This window comes from Vombatus ursinus, unplaced genomic scaffold (assembly GCF_900497805.2).
Source record: "Vombatus ursinus unplaced genomic scaffold, bare-nosed wombat genome assembly UNPS02014830.1, whole genome shotgun sequence".
Lineage (NCBI taxonomy): Eukaryota > Metazoa > Chordata > Mammalia > Diprotodontia > Vombatidae > Vombatus > Vombatus ursinus.
The window spans coordinates 44,614,703-44,638,169 of record NW_020954608.1 but is presented as its reverse complement, the minus strand read 5'-3'; the positions used below and the strand labels follow the sequence as shown (position 1 = coordinate 44,638,169).

At 35.1% G+C, this 23,467-nt stretch overlaps 1 protein-coding gene across 2 annotated transcripts in view; it reads left to right on the top strand.

Annotated features, from left to right (window-relative positions):
* Positions 1 to 1,026: 1,026 nt before the first annotated feature.
* LOC114025389 (solute carrier organic anion transporter family member 1C1-like) overlaps positions 1,027 to 23,467 on the top strand; it is a 77,406-nt gene continuing 54,965 nt past the window's right edge. Inside the window, exons 1-8 of one of the 2 annotated variants that reach the window (XM_027838832.1) lie at positions 1,027 to 1,155; positions 2,905 to 3,046; positions 6,789 to 6,921; positions 9,598 to 9,719; positions 11,447 to 11,593; positions 14,851 to 14,949; positions 18,842 to 19,087; positions 19,772 to 19,936. In XM_027838832.1, coding sequence (XP_027694633.1) covers positions 1,027 to 1,155; positions 2,905 to 3,046; positions 6,789 to 6,921; positions 9,598 to 9,719; positions 11,447 to 11,593; positions 14,851 to 14,949; positions 18,842 to 19,087; positions 19,772 to 19,936 — 1,183 coding nt within the window. The remainder of the gene's footprint in view (positions 1,156 to 2,904; positions 3,047 to 6,788; positions 6,922 to 9,597; positions 9,720 to 11,446; positions 11,594 to 14,850; positions 14,950 to 18,841; positions 19,088 to 19,771; positions 19,937 to 23,467) is intronic. The other variant, XM_027838833.1, reaches the window with a different exon arrangement.

The window sequence follows — 23,467 nt, the reverse complement described above, 5'->3', positions numbered from 1 at the left end:
CATACTTCAAGATGTATATTTTTAACTTGTTTGAAAATGATAACTTCTTTCCTAAATTTACTCTAATTCTCAAAATCCTTACCCCAATGTTTGTCTAAGCACATTCTGCTTAAGAATTTAGGTTTAGAGACTTAATTGGAATGCAGCAACTGTGTTCCAGGAGTTCATTTACATTGGAATTCATCTTCTTCCTTGTTTTGCTTCTTGCTTAGGCTGGTAAATCCTCAAATTAGCAAAATCCTGTTTCGTCAAACATTACAACAGCAACCTTTTCATTTGTCTTTTGTTATGATAAAACAGAACACAGAGGAAATAATTATGAATATGCACTGAATAGTCCCAATGGTAACATTACTCAATCAAACAATGGAAAAGTTTAATTAGAAAGTTTCCCAATTCATACATAGTTAATAGTATGCAAACAGACTCATAAAATATTCAAACTGAACCAGAAAGCTACAGAATACTTTGTGCAATCCCCTGATTTTACTAAGGATCAAAGAGAAGGGATGAACTGCCTGCAGTTACATAGTGAGTTGCTAGACGTTATGTCTTCTGAATCATAATCCAGTGCCATTTCTATTATACCTTTTTTTCCTTAAAGTGGTGGAGTTTACAAATTCACACAATATAATTGCATATTTTGCAATATATATATATATAATATATGTATGTTAGACTTTTTCGATGTGTTGGATAGTTTTGCCAAATTGTTGTCCCTCTCCTCTTTTTTATTTTCTGTGGTAAGGGATAGCTCTCATGGAGAGTGAGGTTGGAGGTTCATATTGGGAAAAATAGATGATATAATAATAAAATATGAAATTACTTTTGAAATAAAATACTTTTAAAGGAACCATGTGCTCTGCTGTAAAATTGGTGTTTATTTGATTTTTCTTCCCTGAACATGCAATGCAGATTGTCATATTTCTTTTATATGGTAAAAGTCTTATTTAATGAATTTCATAAGATTTAAATACTTTTAAAAATTCAACTTCAACAGAATCACAGTGAAGATTCATTTTTATAATGGAAAACTCACCCAAAAAAAACACCCAACTATTCTTCTCAAAATCTGAAAGACCCACGAACAGGACTCCTTTTAAATCAGAGTCATCTGTTTCAGAAGGAAAACAACCTTGTTGTGGAGAATTAAAGGTAGGGTGGTAAAAAGGAATTAGATGAATAGATGATCTTTGTTCCTTGGTCATGTTTCTTTAATTGTAGCTGGAGAAGATGTCTGTCTTTAATTGTAATATTTAGCTATACTGACACATTTGTAAATCTTTTTTTTTTTACATTTGTAATTCTTTAAACATAACCCTCTAGCTTCCAGCTCTGTTCCTTTGCATTGCCTGTTCCTGATGTTCAACACATCCACTTCTCCCTTTTGATTTCCCTGACTTCCTCCAAGAGTCAGCTCAAGTCCCACTTTATGCACAAGATCTTTCCCAGTCCCCTTCTTGCCACCCCAAGCTCTTAGTGTTTTCTCCTCAGATTACCTTCTATCTGTTTTACGTACAAGTTGTACATATCTAGTTATTTACATATTCTCTCCATTAAAAATATATGTTCCATGAGAACAGGGACTATTATTTGCCTTTCTTTATACCCAACATTTAGCATAGTGCCTGGTACATAATGAATGCTTAATAAATGGTGGTTCACTTACTAACATATATATTATTAACATATATTTGTGACATATATTAAAACCATACCCTTCAAAGCAGGGTTATGTCCAGTGTAAACATGACAGGCATTTGGAGTATTCAGGTAATACTGCATTTATTTTTTAGGAATTTATTAAATTTCATACCTCGTCATGAGTTTTAACATTCACCAGTGCCCTTTCTTTTTTTTTTCATCTCTCCCTGCCACCTTAAGTACTTGACTCAGAGTTTAATTGTCAGAGCTGGGATAATACATTTGTGTGCCCTAGATAAAGTTTGAAAATTGTTCCCACACCTTTGCAGTTATTTTCACTGGTGGTTTGTAGCCTTCTAGTATAACAATGCTTAGCAGAGTGCCCACCACATAGGAGCTTAATAAATGCTTTTTGACTTGACTAAATATGTTCAACATGGATTCTCATAATATAAATGACAAAGGTCAAGATAAATAGAATATTATGGAATTAAAATATCTTTAGCATTTCTAGAAAGTTAGTATTGAAATGTCTCTGCTTACAACATCCTCTCTCTATCCCTATAATATTGCACTTTGCTTGTATTTTAACCCTGCCACTACTTGCTTACTTATATAATCTGACCCAAAATTGCACATTTTTAGGTTTGTGGACTTTATTATTGTTACATGAAAAAGATAAAAATATTCAACCATCAAAGGGAACTAAGAAAAATGTAAAAGAAAATTGGTTATATCTGATAAAGATTTAGTGAAAAAAAGAGAAGCCACATCAATCATGCAATACTTTTTCAGAATACTAAGATATGGTCCCTATTTTCACATACAATGTTGCTATGACATTTGTAATATGGGCTGATGGAAATGTCACAGACTGGTAAGCAGTTAGGCTCATGCATTGCAGGTGTGTGTGTGTGTGTGTGCATTTTGTGAATCAAAAGATACAATCTTTTCTAATCAAAGCAGTTAGAATGGATAGATCCAGAGGAGAGCAAAAGTAGAGGTCTCATTTTCAGTTTTTGAGAAAGTCCATGTGTGACCCTATGGCTTTCCAGATTAAAAAAAAGCTTAATAATATAAAATCATTCCTTTGAGAGGATAAGCCCAAATTGATATATGCCTATAGAAGATTTTCTTCAGCAAAGAAATCCTTTTCACTTATTTTATTAAGCACTGATTTAATGTAGTTTTCATTCTTTGAAGTCTCTACATTTCTGTCATTCATAAAATCAAACTATTTTTGTCTCTCTCCTTTTACAGGTATTTCTCTGTGCATTATCTTTTGTTTATTTTGCCAAAGCCTTGTCAGAAGGTTATCTGAAGAGCACAATCACTCAGATAGAAAGACGATTTGAAATCCCTAGTTCTCTGGTTGGAGTTATTGATGGGAGCTTTGAAATTGGTAGGTATTATGGAAACTAAACTGAGCATTTTGGGGTCTTTATTTCTAGCACAATGTACTTAGTACCTCCTAAGTTGAGAGTAGATCACAAGATGACATTCACACCACATTGTAAAAAACTCATAGGTATTTTGATAGATTCATGATTTTATTGACAGACAGATATTCCTTTCATTAATACAGTTGAGACTTTCTCTACCTTTTCTCATATTATGTGATTCTTCTACATGTATTTCTTTTTTTTAAATGTTTGATTCTTTAATAAAAAATTTGCTGTTATTTCCCAGTGCTTCCCACCTCATCACACAAATAGAAAATAACAAAGTACACTGACCACATGTGACAACATATACCTCATTTCTCAACTGTAGTCTGTCACCTCTCTTTGAAGACAATAGATAGATGCCTCATTATCAGATCTCTGGATTCCAGACTAGTCAACATAGTGATAAGTGTTCTGATGTCTACTAATGTTTTTTTCCCTTTATATTTCTATGGTGATTGTGGGCATTATTCTCTTCATCCTACTTTCTTCACTCTGTATCAATTCATACAAATCTTCCCAAGTTTTTCTGAGTTTTTCACTTTTGCCATTCCTTACAGTGATACAGTAGTTAAATATATTCACATTCAATTATTCCTCCAATCAATGGGCACATACTCTATTTCTAGATCCTTGTTGCTGCTAATATATTTTTGTATTTATGGAGCCTTTCTCCCTACATTTTCCCTTTTGGAGAGTAAATGTCCAGCAGTGGTATCGTTGCGTCAAAGGGCTTGAACACTCTATATCTTTCCCAACATCTGCTACAGAATGAACTGGAACTCTTCCTCTATTTTTTAAAATTTTGTGGGCACACATGTAACAATCATATTATCTATTCCTCTATTGGTCAGCAGCCCTCCCTTCCTAGTTATTCATGTCCTTGTTGATTTCTTTTAGGATACATCTAGGTCCTTCACATGTCATATCTGGTAATATGTTGCAACCTACTCATATCTAACATGTGTCTTTCCATCACTTTGATGTCACCTACATTCCCCCCCCCCCCAAGGAACTGTGAGTTATTATAATGGTAAAAATTATTATTGAAAAAACATTCAACTTGTTAGGGAAAAAAAAGCACCCTTCAAGGGTCTCCTCAAACATATCTTCCCATCAATCTTTTAAAACAATATAAGAATCTGAAAGATGCAGGAATATAGATGATTTTATTAAATTATAATATGAGGCATAAAATAACAACACCAATACATAGGAGACACTTACTTAAGGTGTTTGCCAACATCATGGATGATGCCCTGTGCAGACTCCAAATAGAACCAATCAACTATCAAGCATTTACTAACTACTTGCCATGTGCCAGGCACTGTGCTAGGCACTGAGGGTACAAATTCAAAGAATAAAAGGAGTCTTACTCACAACGAGCTTATATCCTAATGGGAGAAATAAGTACTTACATAAAACATAAACATAAAATTAATATATACAAATATATACAAAATAGGTAAATACAAGAAAGTTTTGCAGGAAGGCAGTAGCCACTGGGAAAATCAGGAAAGGCGTTATGCCAAAGATGAAGGCAAAGAAGGAATTCGTTACTTCAAAATAGAAAGGTCTATTTGATTAATTATATTCAGACCCTGGAATAAAATAAAGCTTCCTCAATGAAATCCATAGCAATCATTCACACTGGAAAGTAGATGAAAATGTATATTGTTTATGGAAGTACAAAACTTAACAACCCTCCAAGTAAGAAACCCAGTTAAAATGTAAATGGGAAATGTTTAACAAAATAAACAAAAATAAAACATACTAAGATAATGTTAATTTGTTATTTTCTAAGTCAATATGTTGCCTTCAGTGATCCATTTCTATTTGAATTTGCTGCCATTGATTCAGACACCACTGCCACAATGTTTAACAGCTCATTCTACACATGTACACACACACACACAAATACACATGGTGTCCGAAAAGTCTTAGGGCAGTTCAATGCTTAAAATATACCCTGTGAATAGAAGCATTTGAAGAACTTTGTCATCAATTAAGAACCTTTCTATTTGACCCTGTTTTAAGCTTAATACTGCACTAACTTTTAGAACAGCCTGTATGTATTCAAGACAGTTGCTGCAGATGGAAACTTATTTGGGCCCAGCATTAGATAGGAGGAGGAGATTATTCAGGAAACCATTTGGGAAAACATAAATTGCTTTCAATTACCTCAAACTGTGTGTTGCCAAAAAGCCCAACTTCTTCAATGACAATATTTTTCTAGTGATGTTCTAGAGTTGTGAAGAGTTGTTATCTGCAATAATACCTGTGAATTTTTATTGTAAACTTTAAACTGCAACATGAATATCATTTGTCATATAATTAAGAAGAATAATAGCTCATTTTTTTTTGGTTAGGCAATGGGGTTAAGTGACTTGCCCAGGGTCACACAGCTAAGTAAGTGTCAAGTGTCTGAGTCTAGATTTGAACTCAGGTCTTCCTGAATCCAGGGCTGCTGCTCTATCCACTGCACCATCTAGCTGCCCCAATAATAGCTCATATTTATGTGGCACTTTAAGGTTTCCTGTTACTTCAAGACAACTCCATGAGGAAGCAGTGCTAGTGTCATTATCCTCCTTCTAATGATGGGAGTACTAGGCTCAGAGGGGTTAAAGGGTTTGACTCTTTAGACTCAAGCTAATAATTGGTAAACTTAGGACTTGGAACCAAGACTTCTAATTGCGAGTCTAAGTATTCTTTCCATTATATCACATTGCCTCATATTGTTTCCTCAACTCAACTCATCCACCAGTGCTTTCCTTTGGGAAAGGATGAAATGTTGATAATATTTCATACTGACAACATTTGAGCTTGACATTTGGGGTAATGGGAAATGTTTAGGGAAGAACCATTATTGTTTATCTTCTTCGCTCTTTGTCAGTCTTCATCAGCTAGTTTTAACTTTTCTATGAAAAATAGCAATTCCAGTAAAAAGAGCACAAATAAGTAAAGAGCCAGGGAATGTAGACCAACATGTCTTTTGCTAAATATTTAAATGTTCTCTGGATAACAAGTCACGGTCTTAATCCAAGTAGTTAAAAAAAAAATAAATATTGGCTCAAGGTTCACCAGATAGGAGGAACAGATATAAAGGGCAGCAACACTAAAATTAACTAGTAGAGGCAGGCAGAAAAGAAGGAAACAAACATATACTGTGTACTAGGCACTCTGATAAGCCTTTTACAAATATTATCTCATTTGATTCTCAAAACAACCTTGTAAGGTACGTACAATTATTATCCCCATTTTATAATTGAGGAAACTGAGGGAAACACAAAGTTAAGCAATTTGCCCAGAGTCACATAGTTAATATCTGAGGCCATATTTGAACTCAAGTCTTCCTGACTCCAGATATAATGCTCCATCCACTAAGCCACCTAGTTGCCTGAGACATCTAAAATAATGAGATCATTAGAAATTAAGTTCCTGGATCAAGTCACTGAGACAGTTTAAGAAACAAATTCTGTACGAATCACTGGGTAAGAAAGTTACATTGATCAACTCAGACCTGAAAAAAGGAAAGACCAAAAGATGGAAAGGTGGGAAGGACACAGCAAGGGAATTAAGCTTTGAATTGCCCTAAACATAAGACAAATTACTCATTTGGTGTTGTGAGATTAACATATTTTCTTTAATTTTGTTTTACATAGTTAATTAATTTATAAATATTTCATTTTTCCCCAAAAGGGAATCTTTTAGTTATAACCTTTGTTAGCTACTTTGGAGCTAAACTTCATAGGCCGAAGATAATTGGAACAGGATGCCTAATTATGGGAGTTGGAACTTTGCTTATTGCAATGCCTCACTTCTTCATGGGACAGTAAGTCTAAAACAAACTATTCTAATATGTATAGAAGACAGAACTTTATTCACATTAATAAATAAGTATTTACATTAATGGAATAATATAGTAGGTTAAGGTGACAGTAATTCTATATACTATTTGTAGCAAACCTTACATTGGCAAAAACCTAAGGTAGTTTAAGGATATTGTTATGAAGATTAGCCAGTCGTTATTTATTCATTGTCTAATACTCTGGGTGGTATATCATATAACACTTGGACTTTGGCTTCAAGAAACTTATTCACAAGTTGGGGAGACTAGATAAATCCTTATAAAAAGTTAGCTAACAATGAAAAGCAATTTATATAGTATCCAAGAAATACATTCTATTAATTTTTTTAAGAAAGAGAGTCCCTAATGTCCTGTCCAGAGAAATATTCCTGGAAGGATTAAATTATTTCAATTCAATTATTTGTTGAGTACCTATATGTGCAAGGAATGGAGGATATAAAGATGATTTCCCCATCTCACTCAAGTATCAGACACAGAATTTAAAGACCTGCATATCAGAGCTAAACTCTTGGCTCAAGGGAGCTGATGCAAGTCATTTAGCTTCCCCAAGTCTCAGCTTCTTTGAAAATGAAAGAGTTGAAAATAGAGAAACTTTAAAGTCTTTCCCAATGATCTGATTTTCAGAATTCCAGAACAAGACGAAGCTTCTTCCTTCAAAGATTTTCCAATTGAATATACATATAATACTAGGTAGAAAAGGGTAAGAATAAATTAAAGAATGCACAAAATGTGCTAAGAATATTGAAAAGGGATAGAATATATGCAGCTAGGAAAGATTTGGACAAGAATCCACGAGAAACAAATAGCTAAGATGAGAGTAAAATAAAGTGCAAAAATAGACTTCTATAACCTCTTGAACATTTAAATAAATATTCATTTAACTTTTTGTTGAAAAGAATCTAGGTCTTTGTACTCTGTGGCTAAATATAAATGATTAGCCCATAGATAACCCATGGTATCTAGATATCTCAACCCTATGCTATATTTGGGTAAAGAAGCCAACAGAGGATTTTTTCATAATAGATTTTAGTGATATATTTGTTTTTCAATACTTAATAAGATTCTCAATTTTTCTGGAATTAATAAAATAATAATAAAAACTCAGAGCCCCCAGACCAGACTTGAAATCTGATCACTGTAACAGTTTTGACTCTTTTGATCTATTTGGCTAGTGACATTGCACAGTCCTCCCTCACTTAAATCCAATACACTGGCACATCATGGCATCATCTCCCTGATGTCATGGTCCTCTTTGAGAATGAAGGACAAATAACAGTCTTTGTAAATTTCCACTAGTCACTGGCATGTCCAGTTAATCCCCCACTCTGTACTATACCAATGTACAAATATATATTTCCTTTTCTCTATGTTTATTTTCCTGGCTATAGTAATAATAATATCAATGATAGTAGCATATGTTTATATAGCACATGTCAAAGCACTTTCATGTCCATTAACTCATATGATGCCAACGGAGCTGGGGTTTATACTATTATTCCATTTTATTGATAAGAAAACCAAGGCTCAGAGAATTTAAATAACTTTCCCTGGGTCACATAGCTAATATGAAGCCCAAGGTTTTCTAAATGCAGAGCTCTCTCCCACTATAGTATATATCTTTTTTTTTGCTGTAAATAATAAAGCTATTTATTTTAAAAGATCAAAACTCTTTCCTCTTGCTACCTCTCATACGTGCTGAAGCTTATTATACCTGGTTGATGTTGGAGTGGAACTTAGGGCACAAAAACAGCTTTATTGTTGGGAGTGATGGCAGTTATGGATGATTAGAGATAGTCTTACTGCTACTTTATATCTCAATCACTGAGGCATGATACTTTGTGTCACAGTAAAGAATAGTTGCACGCATCCAGTATCTCCAACTGGAGATGCATAACTGGCAGGCATTCTGGATGGATGATTTCTAAAAGCCCTTATTTCACAACCAAGTCATGGACTCAATCTATTGAGCACACTCTAAAAACTAAAAGAATAGATGATTAAATCACCATTCTGCCTTTTAAATCAAGGGAATAGTTGTCCCTATTTTGACACCATGGCTACTTTAGTATAGCACTGGGTTGAATTTATAAGATGTATTTTTATCAATCACAGAATCATAGATAATAGATCTAGAGCCAGAAAGTACCTAAGAGATAATTTAGTCAAACTCCATCATTTTACAAATGGGGATGGTGAGGTCCAGAGAGATTACATGACCTTCCCAAAGTCACACAGTGACAAAGCTAGGATTTGAATGCTGCCTTATAAAAGAATTCAGCCCTCAAAGATCAATGCTCCTTACACAGCAAAAAAAAAAAAAAAAAAAATAGAAAAAAATGATCTTCTATAAAATATCCTTACCTTAATTTTCTTCTCACTTATCCAGAACATTGACTGGCCAAAATATAGTTCTCAAGGTTTTCTTTTATAATGAATGGTATTCTTTGGAGTCCATATATAACATCTGCTGGACAATTTTTATTTTAAAATCTGATAATCTCAATGTTGTGTCAGATCCATAAATATCCCAAACCTAGAATGTGAGGCCTATTCCTAATGAGAATATGGTGTACATTGCTTTTGATTGATTGAATGTGGTGTGAAAATTCTCAGAGTAAATAAAATGCTCATTTTATTTAGTTACAGGTATGACAAATTTTCTCCTTCCAATTCCACCATCACCATTTCTCCATGCTTACAGGACCTCAACAAAAAAATTTCATTTTCAGTTATGGAAAGATCTCAATCAAAAGAAAATACAGGTAAGACTATTTTTTAATTTTGAAAAACCAAACAGGTATTTGATCCCTGATTTACACCAATCTCCCAATCCAATATCCTTTTCCCTTATCTTGATTGAAGTAGACAGCAAGACTGTGAGGATGAAAATTCCTCGCAAATTCCTAGCATAGAGTATGCAACTAGGAGAAATCAGCCAATTTAGACCTTTCTGAATCTCTAGGATTTGTGAGATTCTCTAGATCTCCTTCTTAACAAAGTTAATAGGATAGCCTTTTTACTGATATTGATGTCAAGAAATGAACTCTCCTCATCAATGTTTGTGGATATTTACTGCTTGGTTAGTTCCTGGAGGTGGGGTGAAGGAGGGCAGGAGGGCTGAAGATCTAATTTTTAATTGAGTTAAACTATGATGATTCACTCATTTTTAGATAATGAATTCTCATTCTCCTACAAAGAGAGATGTAGCTGAGGGAAAGAATGTTGCTGACTTGCTGAGATCAGTAGATGGCTTGCCAGGTCCTTCCCCTAAGAGAGGATACACAGAACCTCTAGGCTGAGCATGGGACCCAGCTTGAAGTCATTATGTGGAAATGTCTTCTTGGTGGTTAAATTTACATTGCCTTCACTTCTTAATACAATGCTTTGCTATTGATTTTGTAGTTCTTGCAAAGTCTATAAGAACTCATAAGGAGCACTGAATTGTAGTTTTCATGTTTCCTTATACTAAACATTACATGTTAACCTGGGAAAAGTAGTGAGAAATTTCAGAGCTAGTGCTCTCGGGCAGTTGTTAGACAACTCATATAATACTAGATTTGGGGAGATATTAGTTCATTCCTATTGTTATCACATAATGTTCATGATTGAAGGAAAAGTTCTCAAAAATCATTCTTAAATTATTTGTTGAAAATACATTCAAGTTAAAATTTAAGAGAAAAAAAGACTTTGGTAGAAGTTTTGAAAATGAGTTTCTTGAAAGAATAAAAAAATGAAAAAGCATTTATTAAGCCTCACTGTATTAAGCCTAGCACCCTTAGTGCTAGGGATACAGATACAAAGTCACAACAATCCTTTCCTGAATGGAACTTATATTCTTATTAGGGAAAGAAAATCTGAGAGAGTGGTGACCATCAAGTATGTGTTGATTTGGGAAGCTACAGGAATAGTGAGTGGAGAGATTTTCCTATAGCAGTGGCTTAACTGATTTTATTACAACTCCTAAACTTGAAAGTAGATTGTTGTGGAGGGATTAGGGAAGGTACATGTATAGTGGCAGGGCAGATGGAGGAAATATAGCCAGGCTGGATTTGCAGCATGTCTGGGGCCAGCTAGATAGAGGGGAGCATTTGACACACTCACCCTTCAGGACAGGTTGGAGGAAGGGCAGAAATTCTGAAGTGGAGAGGGTTAAGTCCTTCAGAGCTTCAGAGCTTTTGGGGGATGCAGAAAACAATAGAATGGCTGAGGTACAGCATCACAAACTTTGGGGATTCCACAGGGTAGGCATTAATTTTTTGTATCATTAGAAGATAATATAGTCAATAGCTTAGACAATATCCTTGAGAATTGAGGCAGCAAGGGAACACAGTTGTCACTAAAGGACTGGATTTTCTACCTAGTCAAATCCATTCTACTTATTATTTATTTCATTTTTAAAATTATTCTTTGGGTCATGCCGAAGAAAGCCTGTGCAGTTGGACAGTGGTCAAATTTTAACAATTTTATTCTATTTAAAAATTTTATTAAGGATGTGAAACAGAAACTCGAACTTCCACGTGGGTTTATGTTTTTCTGGGAAACCTCCTCCGTGGAATAGGAGAAACTCCCATTCAGCCTCTGGGGATTACCTACATTGATGACCACGCCAGTGAGGACAATGCTGCATTCTATATTGGTAATGATTGCTTCTTTGTCTCAGAAATAAATGTCTGGGTATTTGTACATGAAGTGTTTTATTTTTGCTATGTAAAATAGGGCAAAGAGCCCTCAAATTAGTGATAGGTAACCTAGTTTCAATTTTAGACTTCATCACTTTCTAGCTGTGTATCTTGTACAAGTCCATTTTAGCTACCCCTTGAGTTTTCATTTCCTCATCTATAAAAAGGGGATGATGATATTTGCATGCATTAATTTACAGAACTATTGGGAAGATCAAATTTCATAAAGTATATAAAATTATTTGTAACTAAAGTGTTATATAGATATGAGTTATTATTTAGTATGAGGGTATAGAGGCTACATATATGATTTCATTGCTAAAAGGAACTCTCTGGATAAGAAAAATCCCTCTTCCAAGGTATAGGTCTGCATATTTTCTACAGTTTATAATATTAGAGAGTTACCTAGAGTATTGAGAGGTTAAGAGACTTGTCCAGGTACACATAGCCAGTATGTGTCAGAGGCTGGGTTTGCCCTGTCATTGATATTGTTGCTATTGCTATTATTATTACTCTAACCTTGACATGGGTCTATGAGGCAGATTTACAAAATGGAGTAGGCATTCATGTTAACTTTCTTAACTTAGAAGAGTAATTATAAAATGGCTTATACTTATGCTCCAAGTTAAAGAATAAAACTAACAATGGGCTGGGGGTTAAATCTCAGCCAAATGCTAGAAAAAAGTTCTCTCTCCTATGTGGCTTCTACTGTACCTCTGTGCCAAAAATAACAACAACAAAAATCCAAGAAAACAAAACAAAAAACAGGTTCAACCACAAGTATTTTTTGAGAAATAATATTAATTCTGGCAAATGTACCCTTTAACAAAATAAATTTAAGAAAAACACAAAGAAAACTAATGTTGAGGCAGAGTAGGCCCTGTCCATTCCTCTTGGGGCCCTTTGTTTCTTTTAGCACCCTTGCTACTAGGGCAAACACCCATGATACACCCACGCACAGATACACGTTTCCTCCAGTATTTCCATTTAGATGGAAGTCATCTCTCACTTTCTTAAAGAAAGCTACTCCAGATGTGGCTCAGTCAGACTGTTGTCGTGAAATGACTGCTACCTCTCTTTTCACTCTTCTGTCCACCCCAAGGAGTCCCTAACTATATCAGTCATAAAACACTGCTCTACGTCCTCTTCTTTCCAGGATTGGTCTCTACTTTGTTTCCTCTCTTTCTAAATTGGAAAGAACTACAAATCCCAGGGAATTTCATTGGTCAGTAAAATCCTTTGCCAGGGGTTATTACATCATTAATTATTATTAAAGTTAATAATAATTCATAGCAACATGGTGTCATTTTCATTATAGTGTCAAGATGCCTGTTTCACCTATGTCATTTAAATTAACATAAAGGACTCAATTCATAAAGGGATGAAGGTATATAACTAAATTGTACTAGACTATGTATAATTTTTATAAAGTTATTAACAGAACTCTAGAAAATTTTTCAAGTCTAAAGTTCAGAGAATCTCCTTTGCTCCTTCCACTCCCAGATTTTCTTTTTTGCTTCTCTCCTCTCAAATTACCAAAGGGATTCTTGAATAGATTATCCATTTGCTCTCAAAATTGCCAAAGGGGTAAGAGACAAGGCACTTTATTTGATAAAAGAGTTACAAGGAAAGCACTCTACAGGGGAAGCCTTATAGAAAACAAGTTTGTAAGGTAAAGCTCTTTGTAAAGTATAGCAAGTTCATTCCTGTTGGCCTTCTTTTGTTCCTTAAAGTTCCTAACAATTTCTGCCTCTGATGCCAGATGATGATCTCCTGTCCTCCTATCAAAGTATACATAGAGAAAAAGAATTTATGTCAGCCATACCTTTGCATATGTTGAAGATAGGCAGGCAGGTAGGTGTAGTGCTTAAAGGATTAAAGGTCAGTAAGACCCAAGTTGAATCCTACCTCACACGTATTAGGTGTGTGACCCTGGACAAGTCATTTAACCTTCGGTGCCTCTGCTTCCTCATCTATAAAGTAGGAATAATAATAGAACCTACCTCACAGAGTTATTGTGAGGATAAAAGGAGATAATATATGTAAAGTGCTTGCAACCCTTAAAGTGCTATATAAATGTTTATTATTAGTAGTAGTAGGGGCAGCAGTGGTGATAGTGGTGGTGGTGGTGATGGTAGTTATACTAGTAGTAATAGCAATACCAGTCTTATGTCTTCCAAAATATTCTTATTTTAAGGTTATTTGTGAAATGAAAGGTTTTTTCTTCTGTCAGAGGAATTTCAGGTATTAGTAAAAATTAGTTGTGGTGACTGGGAAGGGGATTAATTTGGTGTGACAGGGAAACTTTTCTGGGCCTCTGGAATTACATAGGGTAAAGGGACATCTATTCTATTTACTAGCAAAAGCATTTTGGAAAATTATACTGTGCAAATCTCTGCCATCATGAGTTCTTGTGAGATTGGGTGAATTATTGTCTCTTTAAAAAATCTATGTAATTTAAATACCTTAAAACAATTTTTTCTTCTGATCAAAGCTAACAAACGAATGAGGTAGATTAAATTATTCCCTTTTTCTACTGAACTTATCCTCAATTTATTATGCCCATTTATTTGACACACCATATACATCATTTCATGAGATTCTTACATCACCTTTAAGTAGGTGATGGAAGTATAATTAATTCCCTTTTTCAGATGAGTAAATGAAGATCAGTGAGGTTAAAGGATTTTTCCTTTATAAGATTATAAATTCCTTGAAGGCAGGGTAAGTTTGTTTTTCATTTTTTATTTTTTTAAAGGCCATCACCTAACACAAGTGCTTTGTACATATTAACTTAATAAACATTTGTTTAATTAAATTGATCTCCAATGTGATTTGAATCCAGGTCAACACTATCTCTCAAGGTGGTGCTTTGATGCCTTCAAAGTGTTAATTGTTTTCTCAAATATAATATTTAGTCCAGAATGTTTAGCCTTGATTACATAACCTTAATTGATGCTTTGCCCTATACAAAAACATTGTTTCCCCACCTGATCCCTCTCCCCCCTAAAAAAATAACCCTCTCTCACAACAAATGGGGGGGGAAATCAAATAAATTGGAAAGGACCTAGGAGGCCATCTAGTTTAACCTATATCTGAATCAAAGTATGAAATATGCTCTACTTATAAAATCACTAATTGAACTGACATTTATTGTTGAATTACTGCATTTTTAACAGTATGACCAAAGATTTTTTTTTAATTTTCTTTTTAGGGTGTGTGCAGACGGTTGCAATTATTGGGCCAATATTTGGATTTCTTTTAGGCTCTCTATGTGCCAAACTATATGTTGACATTGGCTTTGTAAACCTAGGTAAGGCAGAATTTTTTTTAGGAGTTATTTTGGGTTCTTTCAAAGAGATGAAATGAATAATATTCATGATGTTCAGAGGATAAATGTTAATGAAGTGATTAATTTAAAAAAATAATCCTTTTTATATTATGTTTCTCCATGTGTATGAATAAGAGGAATATGGGAAGCAGGTTGTGACTAGGAAATGGCTTATGATTTGTTGTTAGAATGTATCACCTTTCTAGGTCTCAAGTTCAAATACATTCCACGGCAGGAAAGCCTGAAAGCTGTGGTCACTCCCTGGCTTTGGGGAATTCCAGGCGTGTCAACATTTATTATAGGCATACCTATTGACAATGTATTTGGAAATTTCAGCAGAGACATGAAGGCCTGACAGTCTTCTGAAAATCAAATGTTTTTTTATTCTACAAAATTATCTGTAGGTTCGGTCTTGGGGACTGCTACGGGGAAGCCTTGGTCTTCCCTTTCAGGATTTTGCTCATGCATTGAATAAGCCAAGTATTTCTCAGTAACCATAAGTTGTCCACTTCTGTGATAGCTACATTTATAAGAAATAGCTTATTATTCTATATAACGAGAAACCTAGAAAAAACAAGGAACAAGATAATCAGGTCACTTTAAAAAATTGAGAATTAAAATTTGAAGCTATGAGGAGAAAAAGTAAAATGCACTGGCATTTGTAAAATTCCTACAATTGTTGGCAATTCATTTAGTCAACTCATTATAAATCCAAAGCTGACCATATGAAGTACAGGTCTGAGTGTATGGTGACTATTTAACTCATTCTCCTGGTGAATAATTGTTTTAAAGAAATGATGTGGAAAAGAGATGAATAAAACAAATGACTGTTTTGTGATATTTCTGGGAAGCACATCAAATTAATTATCAATTTCTAATTTGCTAGAGAGTTTTGCATTTCTATCTTCAAATGAGGGATGATATAAAATAAGAGATTTATGAAGGGAGGAGCCACTCAAACTATGTTAATGCATTTTATAGGATGATAGATTAAGAGCTGAAAGAGATCTCAGAAGTAATCTAGGGCAAACCACCATTTTACAGATGAGAAAACTGACCTCTGAGATATTATGTATTTTTCCTGAGTTTCCCCAGGGAGTAAGTGGCAAAGTCAAGATCTGAACCCAGATAGTCTGACTCCAGACCTACACTACTGTACTACTTTAAGACCAAATAGCAAAAATACAATGTTTACATTTCGGGATGCACTGAAGAAATGAAACTAAGTATGAAACAGTGCAATGTAGTGGAAAAGATCACTGGATCTTGGTTGTAGTCCTTGTCCTACCATTAGCTGGCTGTGTGACTTTTGGCAAGCTATGTAACTTTTTTGTGTCCCAGGTTCTTCATTTGTAAATTAAATGAGTTGACTTATATAATTACTATAAAGTTCTATAGTTTTAGGAAAAATAATCCTATTCAATGAAAAAAAAATTTAACAAAATATAAATCACTAATATTTCTGTAGCACTAGTGTTAACAGGCTTTTTCATGATAACATTCTGAAATAGCACAATTATTATTCCAGCTTAACAGATGAGGAAACTAAGGCTTCAAAGAGTGAATGAATGAAAATGCACTTTTTAAAGTACTTATTATGTGCTATACACCAAGCTAAGTCCTGGGGATAGGCAGCTAGGTGGCACTGTGAATAGAATTCTGGACCTGGAGTCAGGAAAATATCACTTCACATTGAGCCCCAGACATTTACTAGATGTTTGACTTAGTGTAAGTCATTTAACTTCTGTCTCAATTTCTTCAGTATGTAAAATTAAGATAATAATGCCCCTACTTCACAGGGTATAAAATAATAGCTTATTATTATTATTATTATTATTAACCAATACAAATATGAGAAAATCTTTACCCTCAAAAATATCACATTATAGGGGCAGCTAGGTGGCACAGTGGATAGAGTACCAGCCCTGAAGTGAGGAAGATCTAAGTTCAAATCTGGCCTCAGACCAAACACTTGACACTTACTAGTTGTGTGACCTTGGGCAAGTCACTTAACTCCAATTGCAAAAAAAAAACCCTAAAAAAATCCCTAAAGGGGAAAAAAGATAACACATTATAGTGAGGATATTATATATAAGCAAGTTATGGCTAAGGAAGTAAGTTTTGATCTGACAATCCTGTGTTATGATGAATTGATCAATAAAGTAGTTGGTTAACATGCTTTTTCCAGAAACAATGGTATTATTCATTTGATTCCTTTGCTCACAACCCAACCCCCCACAAAACACACACACACACACACACACACACACACACACACACACACACACATCACGGAATCTCAGAATTGGAAGGGACCTGAGAGCAAGAGGTAAAAAGTATGATGATGGTGGTGATAGTGTTGGTCATCAACAGATAGTTTTCTTGGTAGATGATGGATGTAAAGCATCCAATCTGGGACCTGACTATATATAGTTGTTGATAAGTTTTCACTCAGGCATCTAGGTGGCACAATGAATAGGATGCTTGACCTAGAGTAAAGAAGATTCATTCTGTGTTCAAATCTGGCCTCAGATGCTAAATACCTACATGACTCTTGACAAGTCATTTAAACCTGTTTTCTTCAATTTCCTCATTTATAAAATGATCTAGAGAAGGAAATGGCGAATCACTCCAGTCTTTTTGCCAGGAAAACCCAGAATTGGATCATGAAGAGTTGGACATGACTGAACAACAACACGGGTTTTCACTCAGTCACCATCATGATGGCATAGTCCCACTTTGAATAGAATTATTTCCCCAGAAACTGATGGAATGGATTCTGAGGGTCAGATATAGAAGGTGATAGCAGGGTTGGACAACCTAGGAGTAGTATGACTGGGACAGTACAATCAATGTGGGTACAGTTGAATATAAAACTTTGATGATCAAAGGAGACTGCTCTCAACTCAAGAGTGTAGCAATGGGACATATATGGCCTAAACATGTGGCCATCCTTATTCCTAGCCTGAAACCACTATGAAACAGGAAACAGATGTCCTCTGAAAAAATATTTTACACAGAATAGTTTAGGTGGACATAGGTTAAAAAATGTCCAATTTTGTTGGTAATATCCAACATCAGCATTTGCCTTCATTTCTACTTATCTCAAGTACCTTCTGCTGGTATCATGTCCCCAGTTGTCAGCTTTCTTTTCTCTACTCTCAACTGAAATGTATTTACTCTGACTTTATAGAAATTCTTTACCAGTGTAAATGGTATTTTCCTTCATTATAATGCTCTTTGAGGGCAAAGATTTTCTTATCCCTCCTCTTCCAGCTCACTTTTATTTGTAATTTTCTCCTTGAGTGGAAGCAATGTTTTGCTTAATTGCATTTATCTCCACATAGTTCAGCCCAGTGCCCATAGGGAGTACTATAATGCTTACAATAATAACCACTAGCATTTGTATGGTGCTTTAGGGTTTACAAAGTGTTTACAAATAACATCTCATTTTATTCTCACAACAACCCTGGGAGATAAGTGCTATTACTATCTCCATTTTACAGACAAAGAAACTGAGATAGAGGTTATAGGAATTACTCAGGGCTACTCAACTAATAAATGTCTGAGGCAACTTTTGAATTCAGATATTTCTGACTCCAGGTCCAAGGATTTATCCATGGTACCACCTAGCTGTCTCTGGTAAATGCTTCATACCTAAATTAAATTGAACTGAATTGATCATGATCCAAATAGGTCTTAATTATTTTCAACTGAAAAAAAAATAGTGGTATAGAAGAAGAAAGAAATGTTAGCATTAAAAGCTAATGGGGGAAAATTGAGCCTCTGTTTGATTAAGAATCAAATTTTTGGTGGTGGCATACTAAATAAATTTTGCTATGTGGGCAACTCACTTATCCTCCTTCTCTTTTAGATAACCTAGCCATTACTCCAAAGGACACACAATGGGTAGGTGCCTGGTGGCTAGGTTATTTAATAGCTGGTGCCCTAAGTCTTATTGCAGCTGTGCCTTTCTGGTTCTTGCCAAAGAGTCTCATGAAACCTGAAAGCAGGAAAGATTCCATTTCCTCTTCTGAAAAATCAAAGTTTATTGTTCAAAATCCTCAGGAATATCACACACACTCTCAAGAGAAAGTGACAATGCTAGAAATGGCAAGAGGTGAGTAAATTCCTACCTTTTTAATATCCCTTAGATACTATACATATGGGCCAAAATTCAAAGTTTCATGGTGTGGGGGGCACATTGAGTCTAGAAAGAGAAGAGCTTCAAGAAGAGGAGGAAGGATGATGTTCTAAACCTAGGACATAACATGAACAAATTAATAGAGGCCAGAGAGGTCAAAACAAGATTAGTTTAATGTAGGATGAAGGAAAAGTATTCATATAAAAGAAGACTGGATAGGCTGAATGGAGACAGAATGTAAAATGGCTTTGAAATCTAGGGGAAAGACTTTATAATTTATCCTATATATAACAAGTAGTCACTAACAGTTTTTGGATGGGGGGGAGGGAGACATGATATAGTGAGACCACTATCTTGGAAAGATAATTTAGGTAATTGTAGATTGAAGAGGGAAGATATGAGAGACAGACCAATTAAGAGGCTATGACAGTGGTATATGTAAGGCTGAACCAAGACAATATCCATGTGAGTAGAAAAAGAAAAGATATGTGGGGAAGATATTTTAGCCTTGAGAGGATTAGCAACCAAATGAATTTCTCAGGTGAGGGACAGGGAAAAGTTAAAAATGACTCAGGATGACAGAGAGCAGAAAAAAATTGATCAAAGCCTATCTTATCTTTTTTTTTTTTGTAACTAGTCCATGTTATTTTCACTTTGTAGATTTTCTGCCTTCTCTGAAGAGGCTTTTTGGAAATCCAGTGTATTTTTTATACTTGTGTGCAAGCACTGTTCAGTTTAATTCTTTATTTGGAATGGTCACATATAAACCCAAGTATATTGAACAACAGTATGGACAATCATCCTCGAAGACAAATTTTGTTATAGGTATGCCTTTCTTGACTTCTAGGTCTTTTAAAAACTAAATTTTCTTTTAGGTTATGTTGTCCCCTCAGAAGTTGAAGGAAGAAAATGTCTCAAAACCTGCTGATGTTGATGTAAAATGGAGATAAAATGTGATATAAATAATGGAGATATAAATGTGATAGAAACAGGTTAATGTATATATAATTTTTGTGGTTATTGCATAGCAAGAATTGTTTGCTGATTTTAAGACATCTGTAAGTGTGAGTGTACTGGGAAGAGGTCATAGGTTATAGATGTAGACCTGGGAAATTTAGAAGTCATTTAGCCCTGCATTCTTAACTAACAAATGAAGAAACTGAAGGCCAAAGACACTAAGCAACTTTTGCCCAAGGTCACCCAGGTGACTGATAAAGTCTATATTCCAATTCAGGTCCTGTGATTCCAAGGTCAGCTCTCTTTTCTCTGCACCATGCTGAGATAGTCATCGTTAAGCATTAAAAATCAAATATCAAAAATTTCTTCTTTAGCAGGAGCTTTTTAGTATAAGGATTAACATTTTTATATGCAGTCAAAATCTTAATATCATTGCTGATTTTGTCTAAGTTACATTAGGACCAATAGGTATTACAGAAAAGGACAAGACCTTACAGATTTAGTCCAAGCTATCATTTTACAGATGAAGATGTAAAATGTCTCAGGAATCTGAGACATGGAAAAGTTAAATGACATAATTAATAAATAGCAGAATATACTTCCAACCAATTTCCACTAATCCAAATACAGTGGGTTTTTTCCCACTATTTCATAGCAGTACAGTTAATAACAAAATGAATCCCATAAGCAACCAGTAGCATACAGAAGTGCATGGAAACAAGCCAGAGGCTTCAAACTTGTAAACAACTTCTTTGGAACAAGTGGAATGCTTTAGAAAACTGCATTAACTCTTGTGTCCCTGAAGGTATGCTTTACTAAACTATGGTTGCAGTGTATGAATATTTTTCTAACTTGTTAACCGTCAAAATGAGGGAACTTAGCATAGAAGGATGGTCTATTCTTCCTGAGAAATGAAGAAACAAGATTATTTGGATGATAGTATTAGAACTGAAAGAAATCTGGGGAAAGGAAGGGCACTTCAGCAGGACATCTGTTTCCTATTAGAAACATCATCTTGCCTGGTTTATTCTTTTCTCAACCTACAGGTCAATGACAGACTATTAATAAGACTAGACTTCTAGCTAATATAATTATTATTTCTATAATTCAGTACTTAAATGATTTCTGACTTTGTTGGTGGGTTGATGATCTCCAAGAAGAACTTTGACTGAAGAATTTAATATAATGTGGCCAACTCAATAATGAGCATCTCCAGATGTAGTTAAGCTGGTCTTCAGATTAAAAAAAAAAAGAAATAAAAGCACATTGTCTTATGAGATCCATATATGAAATCTTTCCAGCTCAGTGGGGACTACCAGAGTTTTTGTTTTTTAAACATAACTTTAAATTCATTCATTCATTCATTCAACAAGTATTTATTGAGCTACAACAAACTACAAGGTGTGATGCTTGGCACTGAGGATACATAGGCAAAAGTAAATAGTCTTTGCCCTCAAGGAACTTCAAAGAAGATTAAAAGGAGTTTAAAAGTTTAAAGGAGACTCTAAGCTTCTCCCTGAAATACAGACCCATTTTTAACACCTATACTCTGGTGATTACTATATGGCTGTGAATTATAGAATTCCTCAGTGCCTGAGGCTGAAGATGAGTAAAAGAGCAGTTGACATCCATGGTGAATGTAGAAGGACTGTAGTATGTTGTCTGAGAAGAACTGGGCACTGGAAGCATCACAAGATGTATCAGAAGGATAGATGCATCACTACAAAGAGAAGTGAATCAGTCATTTAACAAGAATGAAAGACAGATGATAGGCATCCCAAACATTCCCTTACTACCCATTCAATGTACAGAAATTTAGAGGAATATTCCTAGTGCATTAGGTGGAGAGTTTATGGGAGGAAATAAACAAAAAGTATATAGGATAAGAATATGTAGATGGGTTACAATCTGAACCACTGGAAGAAGTATCCATAATAGTGAGGTCACAAATCTATCCAAGTAGTTAAGGAAGTAAGGATATTCATGTTGTTTAGTCATTCAGTCATGTCTGACTCATCATGACCCTGTAAGGGTTTCTTGGAAAAGACAATGGAGTGGTTTGCCATTCTTTCTCCAGTGAATTAAGGCAAACAGAGGTTAACTGATTTGCCCAAGGTCACAAAGTGGAGGCCAGATTTGAACTCAGGTCATCCTGACTCCAGACCCAGTGCTATCCACTGAGCTACTTAGCTACCTTAGGATAGTAAAAGCTAACCCCAAATATCTAAAAGATTTATATGTGGAAAAGGAATTTGATGCATTCATTTTGGCCTACATTATTGTTGTTGTTGTCCTTCATTTTTGAAGAGGACCAAAGTCAAGTTTGAGTGTGACCAACTGTGACTGATCAGACCAATATGAGCTCAGAATGTTCTACCACAGGCTGGGCACAAATAGTCCATGTGAACCTTCGGGATAGATTCTCTAAGTTTACGTTATCTTGCATTTCTCTTGAGCTATTTCAATTCTGCTGTGCTCATAGAACACAGCAACTTTTCTGATGTGGACTCAGGACTGCTCAGTGTCTCCCATGTCACACAATCATTTCCAAAGTTCTTAAGAGAGACCTTGAGAGGGTCCTTGTATCACTTCTTCTGACCTCCATGTGAATACTTACCCTGTGTGAATTCTACAAAAAAAATAGTCTTTTTGGCAAGCGTACATTTTGCTTTTGAATAACATAGCCAGCCCATTGGAGTTTCTACTCTCTGAAGCAGAGTTTGAATGCTTGGCAGTTTAGCTTGAGGGAGGACCTCAGTGTCTGATATCTTCTCCTGCCAGGTGATCTTCAGAATCTCTGTAAAACAATTCAAATGGAAGTGATTTGGTTTCCTGGCATGGCCCTGGCATACTGTCCAGGTTTCACAGGCATACAACAGTAAGGTCAGCACAACATCTCTGTAGACCTTCAGCGTGGTAGTTAGTCTAATACATCTTCTCTCCCATATTTTCCTCTGGAGCCTCCCAAACACTGAGTTAGATCAGGCAATGTGTGTGTCAACCTCATTATCAATGTGTACGTCCCTGGAAAGTACACTACCAAGGTAAGTTAACTTATTCACAGCATTCAAAAGTTTTCCATTTGCTGTAACCAATGGTTCCACCAATGGATGGTGTGGTGTTGGCTGATGGAACACCTGTATTTTTTTGGTGTTAATTGTTAGACCAAAATTAGCACAAGCAGCAGAGAATCAATCCATACTTTGTTACTTCTCAGCTTCAGAGGCTGCATTGAGTGCATAATCTGCAAACAGAAAATCATGCACCAATACTCCCTCCACTTTGATCTTGGTTTGTAGCCTTTTAAAGTTGAAGAATTTACCATCAGTGCAGGAGCTGACCTTGATGCCATGTTCATCTCATTGAAAGCATTTGACAACATGGCTGAAAACATCATAC